At 40.3% G+C, this 15,544-nt stretch overlaps 1 protein-coding gene across 1 annotated transcript in view; it reads right to left on the reverse strand.

Moving 5' to 3' along the window:
• Positions 1-2,830, reverse strand: part of unc5a (unc-5 netrin receptor A) — a 155,807-nt gene extending 152,977 nt beyond the window's left edge. The window contains exon 1 of the mRNA XM_014335367.2: positions 2,190-2,830. Coding sequence (XP_014190853.1) covers positions 2,190-2,283 — 94 coding nt within the window. The 5' untranslated portion in view covers positions 2,284-2,830. The remainder of the gene's footprint in view (positions 1-2,189) is intronic.
• Positions 2,831-15,544: the final 12,714 nt, after the last annotated feature.

The following is a 15,544-nucleotide window of genomic DNA, read 5'->3' on the forward strand; positions in this document are numbered from 1 at the left end:
CTACAGAGGACAGCTCGACTGAACTCGGCCGAGTCTGTCCCAGTCCTGATGTCGAAAGAATTGGCTTCCAAATTACCTTCCGATTCATTTCTGGATCTCACTTTAGCCTTAAAAAAAAAAGAAAAAAGAAAAAAAAAGTGGCCACTAAGCTGCGATAGGTGCCTGGAGGGCTGCCTGTACTGACCTGATGTAGTGACAAGACTGAAACATGGAGAGGAGCGGTCTGGAAGGAAATGCGATATAAAAGAAAGACAGAAGAACGGGGAAGTGAGAAGAAATTTCACAATTAACCCCACATCTATCTCCCTCTATACATAATATATTCTCTTCAGGGGTCATGAGAAAGCTGTGAGCCTTATCCAGAAAGCAGTGAGTGACAGGCAGGGAAACACCCCGGTTAGAGCTCCAGTCCATCACCGAGCGAACAAAGAAACTGCAAACACCTTTGGGAATTCAGAGTCTTGAAAATCGACCTACAACCGCCGGTCTTTGGATTGTGGGAGGAAACCAGGGCACGCACAGGAAACCAAATGAACACGGCAGGAACACGTAACCTCCACACCAAAACAGTTTACTGCAAGGCAATGGCGCTAAGCCGCTGAACCACCACGCCACCCATATAGAACCCAGGAACCCCATCAAAACACATCACTTCCAACATGAATCACAAACTGACTTGTAAATGCCAGCACACTGCTACTTACTTAGCTTGATATATGGAGGTCCCTCGAGCATGACTGTTTATTTAATCCTAATATATTCATAATTATACCCTAATTAATGCAAGGGAGGGAAAAAAAAGCCCGCTGAATTCATCATCTCGGTGTCCTGAAGCACAAGACACAAATACAGCAACTTTAACATGTTTTGCCTTCCGTCCAAAGCAAGGTTAACAGTTTGGATACGAGCGCGAGGCAAATGGTGTGCGGAAACTCTTGGGTTTTGGATACTCACCAGCAGCTTCCAGCTGTGTGGCACAGTCAGGGTGATATTTAGCATCAGAGGGAATGTTTAAATAAAGTGCTTTAAACAGTCCAAGTGCCGAACTGTGAAATAATGCGTTATGAGCAACAGTGAAATTGACTGCATTGGCTGAATAACGAATGTGGACGTTAGATGGCTGGTTTGATTGTGCACCATGGTGAATATTAGGGGTCAGTGAACAGCACTCGGTTGAGTTGGATTTGTCCAAAACTGAAAGAGGCATTTGCACAGCTGGTTGTGATCATGAGAACATTTTTCCTTTAAAAAAATCAATATTAAAAGAGTAAGAGTATCTTATAGCTCATTTTTCGAAAAAGGATTTTGCTGCTGTGAGAAACTTCCATCCTCGGTGCTTTAGTCCACCTCGCTTGTTGATGATTGTTTAGTGCATTTGCATGCAATCGGGGAACGTCTGGCCAAGCTACATCATAAAATCTAACTCATCAGTGCGAGTAGGTCGTCTACCAACTCAGTAAAGCTGTCAGCATACTGCAAATGCAGCAGGAATGACTCCTGGCCGGAGAGAAACGTGGAGTTGAACGATGCTGTCTGCAGCCAGGCGGAGAGGCTGTGACGACTACACTACGGTGTCCTCCACACACACACACACACACACACACACAGAGCTCGGAGATTTAATAAGACAATCACGAGGGTGGCGTTACTGAAGGTTGTTTATGTGGCAGGAGGAAAGGAGCGCGACGTTACTGGGCACGAGCTTTTATTGTCCGCGGGCCCCGTGTCTGCCCAAATCATCTTTTTTATTATAGTTCTGATTTCCCCCTCTCTCAGGCAGGTGTAAGCCCCAAGTTACACGACAGCAGGAATAAAAACGCGTGCCATAAACTTCTCGTTGCTGCTTCGAATTTTAAGAAGAAGAAGAAGAAGAAGAAGAAAGCTGGACGAGGTTATTTGGCATTTGTCTGTAAGTTTTAACCTTGGTAGTCACGTCTGAACCCCCCGCCCCCCCCGTAACCTTGAAGGTGTAGGCTAATTGACGAGTGCTGGTGCTAGCAAATTAGGGAATAATAACGACCGCCAACAACGTGCGCACCGGAATTTCGACAAAAACACCAGCAAACAACTTGTCACGTGCAAGCCTTCTAGGTTTTCCAACACACAACACAAACTGTTTACCAGTAAAATAAATCAAATAAAATACAAATAATAAAAAGCAGAAACAGTTTAATTGCAGCCCAACTCACCACCAGTGCAGGTGAAGCCAGAGAGGACGAGCCAGAGCGCAAGGAGCGTGGCGCTGAGCCTACAGCGGACAAAGGGGCCCAGAAGTAAGGGCATCTTCGTGGGGGTTTTTTTTTCTATCACCTAAGTTTTACAAAAAGGCAGAGAGCAGAGACGAAACACGGGCACACTGGGCTTTTTAAAGGTCCGGAGAGTGTCCTCTGTAGCACTTCACGCCTGTTCTGTTTTTTCCCCTCACGCCCAAGTCCTTTCCTCAGCACATATCCTCCTGCCTTAGCGTGGCCATCAGTATCCCGGTCGTGCGTCTTCGTTGCTCAGAACAACGCATCACAGGTGTGGTAAATAAACTGCTGCCTCGCTCTCGCCTCCGCGGGTCTTACTGTAGTCTACTGTATTTCTCCAAAAGCAGCTATCCGTTCACAACTCTCCCTCCGTCTCGGAGCCGAGGAGGGGAGGGTGTTTCTTTGCTTTCTTTCTTCTCACTTTGCTGCCTTCGCGCGAAAGAATACCTTCTCCAAATGCGAAAAGGGAGAGAACTGGCATCGGAGAAAGAACATCTGCTTGCACAGCAATGCTGAAGTGCTTAGAGTCAGGGGAAGGTATAAGCTGCGATGGACGGAGGCGCAAAACCAGGAACGGATTTTGCCTGCACGCTGGGATCGGAGCGCCCTGAGCGCGCCCTACTGCTTTCTCTTAGACAAACATTTACATATCTTATAATACGCAAAACTAACCACGCGCTGGGAAAATGCGCATAAAAATGGAAATGATTTCATTCACATCAACGCAATTTGGTTTTTTTTTTTTCTTCCTTTTTTTTCACATCTTCTGCCTTACATGAAAATGATGGATATGACATTCAGCTATGCAGGATAGGAATCACATGAGTGCTTTGCATACAGATTCACACAAATCACATCTGCATGTCGTTGAGGTTCAGTTACATATGCCTCTGGATTGTCCGTGTGCGTCTGCGTGTGCATCAGTGATGGACAAACATGGGCGAAGAAGCACGAGGATTAGCACTCCCGTGAGAGCGTACACCTGTCAGCAAACTCACACCAGGATGTGACTTATGTTCCAGATAGCTTTTCCTCATTTTCTGGGGGTGTCAGTGGAGTGATTATCAGACTCTTCAGCCGTGCCTTTTACAACGCTGCCAAAAATCGACAGCAGATTATTAATACACTTCAGAAGGGGAGGGGGTGGTGATGGAAGTGGTGGTGGGGAGTGTATCTTTGTTTATCCATTTCTCCACTCCCACATACTAGTCAGCAGAATGATAAGTGAAAGCACAGGACTTGGACCACTGTCTTACCAGCTAATTATGGGGCTCATGCAGATGGATGATTTCTTAGATAGCTCAGCTATTATGCAAACTCATTAAGACCTTCTCTCTATCCAGCATCTCTCGCTAAAGGTCAGAGTCACAGTCGGAATGGCAGAACAAAGCACAGACACATGCACGCACATGCTGAAATAAAGAAAGGCCCTATGGTTCACTATCCACTGCTGACAGGCAGCGTGAATGTGGCGGGCCAGGGAAGGCAGATGTACAGCAGCTGAATGGAAGGGGAATGACTCAGCTTTGGTCACTTGTGAGGTTGTTCGTAATGAACTTTCTCATTCTGCTAATCTGCTCTGAGTCCTATCAGACGCTGCAAGCTGGAGACTGCCTCTTCCAGTCACTGTATATAAATGCACAGTCGGTCATATTATTTTCTTAAAAAGAAGCAGGGCTTGCTACATGTGCTTAAACGAATTATTAGTGTGTTTTCTTGCCGTGGTGAGCAGCTTGCCGAGTCAAGGCAGGTCATAACCTCTTCCACAGTCTTCTGGATCCAGCGTCTCTCTCTTTTGCTCCCTCGATCAGACTACAATGAGCAATCACAGCTCTTTGGAGAGTTGACACATTCAGTTGTTCATCGATCTGTGGTGTTGTAATTAATTTTCTCTCCACCACTGGCTTGACTTAGAATATCCCCAGACTCGTTGCAGCTTGTTCTCCTGCAGTCAATTGCAAAACCAAGACGGAGCCATCGTTTCTTTTGTATCACCTCGACTGCTTCAGAGCAGCTACGCGACCGCTTTTGATGGCTTGATAAGAAATAAGGAAACTTGGGCGTGACGTGCTGCTGTTTACAGATTAATAAACTGTTGGGCATCCTTCCCTAAAATTGCACAATTACACTCCCCAGGATATGCACCCTATTAAGGACGGAATCACCAAGTCAATAAATATTGATCCGAAGAAGGTGTCCAGTGTGAAATTAATATTATTTATTGTTTGCAAACAACGCAGGAAGTCCCGGGAGGAGGATGCAACGCAGGACCCAGTCTCCCTTTCAGCACCGACTTGTGGAGAGTGAGGGAGGGTGTATCAGCTTCCATCATGACCACAGCTTCACAGCCTGTTGTTTTGTTTATATCAAATTAAACTGCAATGCTACTCTAGAGAGATATAATTGACCACAGTCTCAGATTAAATGACTGTAAAGATCTTAATAAGCCATCAGTGGATTGCATATTACATTGCAAACCACTTATAAGGATGCAGTCCAATGAGAATTAAACTGGGGTTCATATTTGCATGCCACAGCACTTTAACCATTCATTACCATGCAAAAATGACTGTATGGTGATCAATAGTGTATCACTTTAATTAAATATTATTGATATGGGGTTAGGGAAATTAATTTGGAGCCAAATAAGACCTAGTAGTGTCGGAACAACATGTAAGGCCTTCACATCATAACATCGAGTGTTTTTCTTTTTTCTTTTTTAAAATATTCACTATAATAAATAAATGACCAACTCCCCCGACCTTAATGAAATCACAGTGAATAGGGCTATACTTAGGGTTCACATTAAAGACGTTAAAGCGCAGGTTATCTACGAGTTCTCTAAAAGCCATCATCGCCGCTGCATTAGAAACACGACTCCTTATTACTGTATCTACTGCAGCTCTCAATACACTAGTAAAAATGTTATGATCTGGATATGCTAGGCATAGCTGTGACTTTGTTTAATTAAATTATTTCACACAAGTGGAGATAAAATAGCCTCCGTGTGATCTCACCACATCTTGTGCAGTTGAGTGAGGAGCAAAACCAAATGAGAGCGAGAAATGGGGAGTTTAAAAAACAGAAGGGAAGAAAGTGAAGTGAAGGGAGAGCGGTGTGGGGGTGGGATGAAGGAGCCCACTGAAGGTCTCTCATTTCAGCAGCACAGACTGCTGATGAAGCTGAACTTCCAATATCCCACCACTTCAGCTCTGATGATTTCTCAATTTTACAGATATGGCCCGAGAATATGATTTGATGAAAATGTAAAATGGGATAACCACCAAATCATATGAAATGGGCCACATTTTATTCCATGACTATAAATCAAACGCAGACACTCCAAAAATTAAAGTTGATTTTGTGTTTTTGATTCAAAGTACACCTCTCCCGACTCGGAGGAATCGAGATATGTGCCTCAAATTAAGATGATCTGTCATGGAGATTCCCTGCACACTTTGTAAGTGGAAGGACTCGATTGTTAAGAGAAAGCCCGGCAATTTTGACCGTAGAGTTGTTCCAAAAGAGAATTTATTCATTGAATGTGTTTCCATCCCAAATAGATTCTGCCTAATCTAAAACACTGCACGAGCGTTTGGAAATATATGATGATTTCATTTTCTTTCAGTCTCAGGGTCATAAATAAATTTGCATTCTGTCAGCAAAATGGGCTAACTGACTTGTAATTCATCAAACCCACTGCTCAGAGCTTAAACAGTTCAACACATGGTAACCTATTTTTGTGGGTTTCTTTTTTCCGCAGAGTTGCCTCGCAGCTGTGTGCTCTCGTAGGTGAAAAAGAGGGAAAAAAGGCACACTTACATTTTAAAAACCTCATGCAAAATAAAATAAAGAAGAGAAATTAACACCGACAGTGACACACTTCAGGGGGCAGACTTTCATTCTGAAAGATGCATCTGCATAAGGAGCTGATTGCAAATGTTAACAAAGCCTACGGTATCTAATCACGTCCGAATGAACGCGATTTGCCCAACAACGCCCAAAAACAGGATGTGCGTTCATTCTTTCCACTTAAAATAGTTTATACCAATACAAAATTCTTTACGCTTGACAAAGTATGAGATTACAGCTTTACTGGAACGACTTCAGCAGACAATGGGTGACAGTAAAAAGTGTCAGACGGAACGTTTTTTCCCACAAGTTTTTTTTCCACCCATCTACATTTCATTATTCTCAAAAAAGCAAAGGAAAAAAAAAAAAGATTTCCTGAAGTGTGCTTCCTGGACCGACACTCTTGTTGTCACAATGTCTAAGCGTGCATGGGAGAGGAGACTTTGAATGATGTTGAATGTTTTATGACTCCCTGCTTTTGTGTCAGTCCTTTGGAAAGCTGCTCTGAGACTCTGATAGGAGAACCTTGCCTAACACAGCTGAGTGTGACAGCGTAATGTGGGAATAACACACAGACCAGCCACACTTCCTTTCAACGTGACTGGTCTCAAGACTAAGAAAATGTAACCTGAAAACATATTAGGGTAAAAAATTGTGGATCTAATTTAATTATTATTTTTTTGTTAGTGTAAATTTCAAAGAGTGGTGCTGTTAATAGTAACGGTAACCGTGGCAGCAAGTACAAAAAACATTCACAATCTCATTTTAATAATACTGCTGTTTTAGAAGCTGTATTATTAAAAGCAAATGTACAATTCACTCCACAGCAAGCACTCACCGGACACTTTGTTAGGCACACCTTGCAGTTGTTAGGTTGGCATCCGTTTTGCCTTCAGAGCTGCCTTAATTATTTGTGACACAGATTCAACTCAGAGATTTTGATCCATATTGACATGATGGCATCACACAGTTATTGCATATTTTCCGTGATGTTATCTTCCATTCTACAACATCCAAAAGGTGAGATCTGCAGACTGTAGAGGCCATTTCAGTACAGTTAACTCTAACTAACCCTCATGTTCAAGAAGCCAATTTGAGATGATTTTGTGACATGCTGGGAGCAACCTTCAGAAGATGGGTGCAGTGTGGTCTTAAAATGATGGACGAGGTCAGAAATAATATTCAGGTGGGTTGAGGTGTTTAATTAATGCTCAGTTGGCTCTAAGGGGCCAAGAAAATATCTCCCACACCATTACACCACCACAAGCTGCCTGAACTGCTGAGACAGGATAGGATGGGTCACTGTTTTCACGTTATTCATTTTCCCATTATTCTAATGTGTGATTTGGTGAGCCCACGTCAATGAGCATGATAAGAACGGCAACCGGTGTGGTCTTCTGCTGCTGTAGCCTATCTGCTTCAAGGTTTCACTTGTGCATTCAGAGAGGCTCATCTGCATACCTTGGTTATAGCGAGTGGTTATTTGAGTTTCCTATTAGCTCAACGCTGATCATTCTCCTCTGACCTCTGGCATCAACAAAGCATTTTTGCCTAGAGAACTGCTGCTCAGTGGATACTATTCTCTGTAAACTCTGGAGATGGATGTGCAGGAAAATCCCAGTAGATCAAAATGCACAACCTAGCAAGTCTTTCTTTCCCAGTCTGATGCTTGGTTTGAACTTCAGCAGTGGACATCATTAACAGTTACTGTCTGTTATTGTGCAGAGTCTCACCAATCATTTGGTAAATGAAAGATCAGAAATAGCAAATAAATAAATAACCATTGTGATTTCCAGACACAGAAATGTACATCTCCAAATATTGAATTCTGAGAAACAGAAACAACAGCTTGAAAGGTTCAATCAGAGGACAACAGAGTTAATCAGCTTGCAGTGGAAGTTAAATATTTCTTTTGTCCACGTCTTTTACTGCTATCTTTCAAAGATCACGGTTTTACATAAATCGCTAAAAAGCACATAACCAGCTGCAGCTTTAAAGCATGGATGAATGCACGAGTTCTAGTAGTCCAGTGATATAAAAATATATCAACACTATCAGAAGCCTTTTACTTTTACATCTGAAGCTTGAATTGCTTTCTCAGGGTGTTACAGTTATAAAATAATTTTCAGTGAACCACTTAATTAACATGTAAGATATATACACACACACACGCACACACGCACGCACACGCACACGCACACGCACACGCACACATCTGCTGTCATTAGTACATGTTCAACCTTCCCAAAAATATCCAGTGAGGATATCTTTTGTTCAAGATATGATGATCCCACTCGTGCAAATAACACTTAAAAAGATGCAAAGACATGTGCAAGCTTATGTAAAACATCCAGTTTCAAATTAAAGAGCAATGATCTACAGTGGCTCAGTCTAATAATTTTACTCTGGTAAAAGTCATATAGCAAGAATAATTGAGACATGCATTTGTCAAATCACAACTTAATACTCTTTGACATTTGACATGCAAATAGATACAGTTACTGTGTTAATGGAATGGATGGATCTTTCTGTCACACAACCCAGTCGGCTCAATGACATTTTAATTAGCTAATATCTTTTGAACGTGCAGGTATAAGCGGGCTCTCGGTTAGATTTATGCAGCAATTAGAGTATATTCCAGCACATAGGCATTTCTTGGAAACCTTGTTCAACATTCCCGAGATCACCTTAATGTGATCCATTTCTGCCTCCGACTGCATTCATCCGAAGGGAGTTAGAAAATAAACAGGAGCCAGTGGACGACGCCTGTATACGTTTAAATCTTTATTTTGCCTCTCAGCGTCTGTTTGTGAGACGTCCGATCTATTTGTCTGAACACATTCTTGGAGAGATGTCAGAACGCTATTGACAGAGACCAATCGGGAGGCGAGCGCACATATTGTTCACTCCTTACACATCCTGCTCATTCAATTCTGGGAAATTGCTCTGCCTCAAAAAAGGCTGTCATTATTTTGTCACTCAGCATCCCAGGTGACATTTACAGCAAATAACCTCACTGGGTGAAGGAAACGCCACTGAGAAAATATGAAGTCATGTTTTCAGCTTGAAAACAAAGTGATTGTGCGTCAAGTACTAACAATATTGACCCTGGTAGGATAAATGTAGGATAATAGATACACTTAAATGGAAATTGAAAAAGCCACTGCAATATCATAAACTTCACTTAGGTTGACAAAATCATTTGGACTATACTTAAATTTTGACTGAGATGTTTTAAACTTTATATTTCTTTAAGTCAGCTTGACTAAAAATTAAAATCATTTTTAAAAAGTTTTTTTTTTTTTCTTTACACAATCGTCCCCATTTCCAAAGCTTTGCTCTGGCGTTTAATTAAACAGGATGTTTTAGTATGTTCCCAACACCATGTGATTATTTGAGTCCTGTGTGGCTTGTGTTAATGGAGCTATTAACTATGTATGGATGATGGGTTTCATAAAACAGCCACAGATACTTTTTTGAGTGCTGCGCTCATGCGTCCTGTACTGTACCTGCCAGAATGACAGATGGCTGTATTACTGATGAAGCCAATTCAAAAATGCAGCTTTCAATTTGATACAGGGCAGCGGTGAAGGCAAGCAGAGAGCCAACCTGATGTTTTCTTATGCTGTGCACACACGTACACATATACACATACAGAGACATGCACATGATCACAGATTCCTAGATAGTTTGGCCTTTTAAGGCATTTTTTTCTGCTTGTAAATACACTGAACAAAAATTCAGTTATTTTTAAATTAAGGAATTTTAATTTTTTAAATCACACGATTAATTTTCAATGTCTTTAATCTTTTGAAAAAAAAAATGTCAGGAAAAACTACAATTTTTCCGTTGTTTGATTCACAGTATATCCAAGAACTCAATCATCATCAGTACAAACCACAACTTGCACAGATCACATAGATTCAAAAGTTTAAAAATGCCTCACATCCACTTAATATTGACATTGGCAAATGTCTAACTGAGATAATGGGTTTCCCACAGCTACTATAAACTGAATACAGCACTCACAACTCTTAAAATGCATATATTATCGTGGAATATTAATGGAAATTGAAAACACTGACCCTGGCTGAAGAGCTTAAATCACATGACCCAGGTGGACAGGCATCAGTATTACAGGCCTTATTCATTAAAGGAAACACTTAAGTCTCCTCTTGGGGCGAGTCTCTTCAAGTGTTAAAACCCGCGAGTCCTGTGCATGTCACTGTAATAGATGGCAGCTCAGCAGTTAAGCCTTTTCCAATAGCAGGAGTTAGATAATGGACAACATTTTTGCTCTTTTACATGCCTGCTTAGACAGGAAGAGTGGTTTAAATAACACTTTAAATTTCTATTGCACTGATATACAGAAAGAGGTGTCATTTATTTTATATAATTCTAATTTATGAAAAAAATTAATATAGTTTAGAACTATTAAGTCAAAAAAAAGAGGATAAAGTTTTGGAAATCAATGAAAGAATGCGTTAAAAGCAAACATTCACTGCATTACTTTAGTATACATTTGACAGTAGAGTTTCAGAGTAAATATGGTACAAACAAGACAATAAATTCATCTCTTCATCACAACGCCATAACACACTGACAATGAAATGTAAACAAACCACACAGGTTTTGTAAAGCTGTGGCGAAAGGTTGTCTTAGAAGAGCTGGACCTTCCAGCAATCATGGAAAATAAGGCAGTAAAAATAGTTCAAAGAGCCATAACAGCGGTTCTCTGAAAATCCTTTCATCATTTATCTGCTGAACCTCTCTATCAGCAGAAAGTGCTTTGCTGGTACAGTACCATCATCACAAACAGAGACAGATTTAGCTTTAAAAAAAAAAGGCGGAAAAAAAAAAAAATCATATGCCTTTGTCAGTGGGGTTACATGCTCGATAGTCAGGAACGGTAACGACAATTCGGCAACGCTCACCACTGATAGATGTTGATTAATTGCTGTCATGGCAACAATAGCATGTGAGCAGCTTTGCTCTGTGCCTTTAGCATTTTATGTTGTCAACACCTGAAGCAGTGGATTAGTAAAAGCCTAAAGTGTAGGCTGTCTGAGCGTGCCTGTGTGACATATCGTTAAATGTCTGCCAGCTCCTGAGCTTGTGGGGTATCATCTGCAGCCCACAAACAGGTTTGAAATTGATAAATGATGCAGCTTGAAAGGACTTGTTTAGAGTTCAGTCAGACAAGCTGTCCCAAATAGATTCAGAAGATCACATGTCAGCAGGATACAGAGATATTCTTACTGGACCAAGGTTGTGTGTGTCAGAGAAACTGTATCCAGCTTCCTGATGGAGTTCATTTTTCTCCCTCATGCCTCGGCTCCATACCCCTTTATAGGATGGAGAATTTATGAGCATGGATGAGACACCGGGACAAAAGTTACAGTGGTATTTTATATTACATGCGAGCCAGTGCAGGTTAGAAAACGACTTACTCTTCGTGCCTATTTTTGTGCGTATTTTGTGTTAATAGCAAAGAAATGAAGCCAGCTAATTAACGATTCCATTAAATTCAAAATATTGTGTAGACCATCCTTTCAAGTGCGCCATGCCTTTATACCCGTGTCAGTGTCTTTGTCAGTGCTCACGTCCCCCTCCAGAAGAGTGAAAAGAAGGCTGCTTGTGTACTGCAACACTAGGTTTTATAGCCACAGCTCTTTAAGACCGCAAGAGTTTAGGTATAAAAGTAAGAAAAAAAGAATAACACTCAGTCTGCGGCACATTTAAAACTGTTTTCCGAGGGAGGAATAATAGAGCCTGCTGCTGTTGGTAACTGTATGAAGTTTCAGTGATTGAATAGACTGATGGGAATGAATCTTAATAAGAAATGAAAGAAACAAACACAAATTGAGCTCTCATATATTCTAGTGAGTCTAATTAGAATCCTGTTATAGACAGGTGTTTGTGGGCCCCTTTGGCAACTTACAGTTAGCACGTAAACTGTGCCTGTGCTCACTGCGATGATTTTGTTTCTGACAGCAGGCTTTGTCTTGTTCCAGTTTTTCCATAAAAAAAGGGCTTTTTCTCTTATTTGGTTTAAGATTTGTATGGACAGCGTAGATTGTATGCATGCTGTCAGTGGAGTGGTTACATGTATCACATTACAATACTGGGCTCTCATGCGCTCCCAGCGCTGTGGATTTTTTCATGCCTTCTGTGACTTTTTCACTTCCCTGACCCGCTGGAACTACACCCTCGCTATGATCCAGGACCTTGTGATTCACAAATTAAACACTGGGTTAGAATATGAATAATAGGAATAAGAAAACAGATGAAAAGTTGCTGCTGTGCGCAGCACCATGGAGACATGGCGAAAACGAGGCTAGAGGAACATTGTTTATTCATATGAGTGAATGCTACACTTTATTACGGATTTTAACATAATGAAAAATAGAAATGTATGAAAAGTGATGATAAATAAGGATTTTTAAAGTCATGTTTTCAAAGCAGCTCTCCATGTAGAAACGCTTAATCTCATGCATCCAAAATAACTATGACAGAAATTAATCAAAAGTCTAAAAACACAGATTTGTTAAATATTTCTTTAGGCTAAAATTTTGTTGGAACATGTATATAGACGATTATATCAGTTATGTTACCTGTTTTTTCAGTGTAATATGCATCATACAAACTATACCGATGAGCTAACGTTGCAAACGTAGTATGAATCTACAGCTCATTAGCTCTTGCACACCAAAGGGTTACACTGCCTATACTGGAAGCCCAGAGAGATCATCGCTTGGCACAGGGATAATCCAGAGTACCATACAAATAAACCCAGCATGTGACACACCGAGGCAGGAATATAATTTACATATAGATACCCAATTGGCAAAAACGTTTTTATTATATTAATATAATACCAGCTAATGCTGCTATGAGCATTTTTAGATCAATCAAATACATTTCCAGTTCCATTTAATTGTATTCTTTTTATCCATCAATGAAAATAATTAATTCTTAATGAATAATTGAGTCTCATTTGGCTTAGAATCTCCCTGGCTGGCTCTTTAAAAATGTATATTTTCATATTATATATGTATATGTATACATTTGTAATTGTTTCGGTGATACTAATATGTCATCATGGCTGGACATAAAGTGAGCTATATCCATCTTGTTCCATCTAGAAATGCAAATCTAGAGTATTTTAGCAGGATAAATGTAGTTCTGTTTCCATATTCACAGTTGTTAATGTGACTTACAGATTATGCAGTAAAGAATCAAACTACTTGAGCTACAACTTAGCTTTTTAGTGCTAAATGGAAGGGATGACGTACTGCAGTGTTTTAATCGGTTCCAGTGTTCACTTTGCCATTGCAATAGGGTAACCAAACCTGAATTTGATTAGAAGAAGAGATCAAATAGAAAGAAAATGTAGATTTTGTGGTAATAAACAAAGTAAAATAGATTTTCAGCATCAGTGCATTTTACCCCGAAACAGTAAAATAAGAAATAAAGGTCTAATTCATCCTATTAATGTTGACTGTGAGCAAAGCACCTGAGACCTGGGGCAGTAAAAGGATCTAAATCAAAGGAGTCTACAGTCACAGACAGTTTTCAGTCTATTAAAGCCAATATACGCCACTTAGCGTCTAAGTTACAGCCCATCTGTGCGGTATTCCTGTTGCCTGCATTAACTTTGGATCTCATAAATCACAGTTCAGAGTTTAATGCAACTGACAAACTTTAGAGCTGATTCTGTCTTTATTGTGCAGGCTACACATCACTGTGATTTACTGGAGTGATTCTGAGTCACGCATGTCTGAAGATGTCCCGCATTAATGTCAACACATTTTCATTGTGTCATCCTTTTATATTAATGTGTAGTTATGGTGTCACAAATATAAAATGAGTGGATGCTTGTGCTAGTCGGAGTGGTATGTTGCAAATACCGTAGCGAGGATTTTTTTCAGAGAGAAAGCAAATTATCGCATACTTTAAGTTTGTTAGTCAGGCTGTAAGGATTGAGTTGTTTTAACACTTGAAGACGTTCGAGACACCCAGGCTTAGGGCTACATAGTCTGAAAACATGAAATTTTAATATATGTGCTTAAATGTGTAAAAGTCAGTGGCCACTGGCAGTAAATCATCTGTGTGGTATAAAAGAGGTAGTGTCATTTTAAAGGCTGTGACCTGTCCTGTGTGAGGAGGAGAGCTGCAGTGATTGTACTTTTTCAGATTTTTATGGGGAAATGTGTTTTGGAGAAAAAAGACATCATTCTTTCTCGAGTGGTTAATGTCTGTCAATCAAAAACTAAAATATGCAGAGCACTGAGCTGCACAACATGAACTATATTAGTTTTTGAATTGCCTGTGGATTAGTGACATATACTGTGCAGTCAGTGCTAGCTATGATATAGAGTAAGGCATAATTAAAACTTTATGGAGGAAACCAGTAAGACTGAATTCAAATTAGAAGCCAAATAACAGTAATTATCTTTGCAGCACTAAATCAGACTTTCTAATTAAACCCTTATTTTAACATGGGTAAATAACATTACACTTTTAAATGTTAAACTCTCAGTAAACCCAACAATGTAGAGGTAGTATCATTCATATTCGCTCGTATTCAGATTCCTGTTGTTAGCCACTGGAAAGTCATCCATAGTGGTCATTTTGTTTAAGAGAGTGCAAGTGTACGGCTTGAGCAACAGAGCTGCTGCAGATTAGATTTTCTTCTATATTTACCAGCCACGTTGACGGATTGAACAGCGAAGAAAGGGCAGCAGCTTGAGTGTGAGGTGGGTGGCTGTAAACTTTTAATATGTCCAGTGTTTTAATCGTTCCTGTTATGCGTCTTAAATCTGAAACACTGAATGGAGATGTTGGAGTGTCAGACAAGGCGAAATGACAGGAGTATCCTTGTGGGTGAGCTGATTACATATTGAGTCTGAAGTGCCATGACAAGTGAGTGATGTGCTGCACACACAGCAGGATAGTTTTGGAAACAACATCAACAATGCATGTGTGGCGGCAGCGACAACACAGTGAGCCCTCGGTGTCTGACACTTCATTTTATATCCCAGGTTACACTATCTGGAGTTAATGACGCAGTACATAAAAGTGTGTGTGTGTGTGTGTGTGTTTATTATACAATGCAGTACAAATAATTGCTCTTCACATTAACCAAGAGCATGAAATTATAGTTTCGAAAAATTTAAGTTTGGAATATGGCAATATTATAAGATTAAGGGCTTTGGACAGCATCATCTATTATCCAGAGAGTGAGAGAGAGTTAAGTGAACAGAAAAAAAATAAGTGCTGTTTCAAGCCTGTCTGAGCCAAGCCCAAATTAACCACTAACAGTTTGACCTACTTCATACCCAGAGGGACCGATTTTTCTTTATTTTTTATTTTTTCATATTTGCTGATGAGGCCAAAGAAGAAAGTTGCATTAAGTGCAGGGGGAAAAAAGCCAGCCTTTG

Source organism: Haplochromis burtoni, unplaced genomic scaffold, assembly GCF_018398535.1.
Source record: "Haplochromis burtoni strain Fernald_Lab_line unplaced genomic scaffold, NCSU_Asbu1 Contig_10, whole genome shotgun sequence".
Taxonomy (NCBI): domain Eukaryota; kingdom Metazoa; phylum Chordata; class Actinopteri; order Cichliformes; family Cichlidae; genus Haplochromis; species Haplochromis burtoni.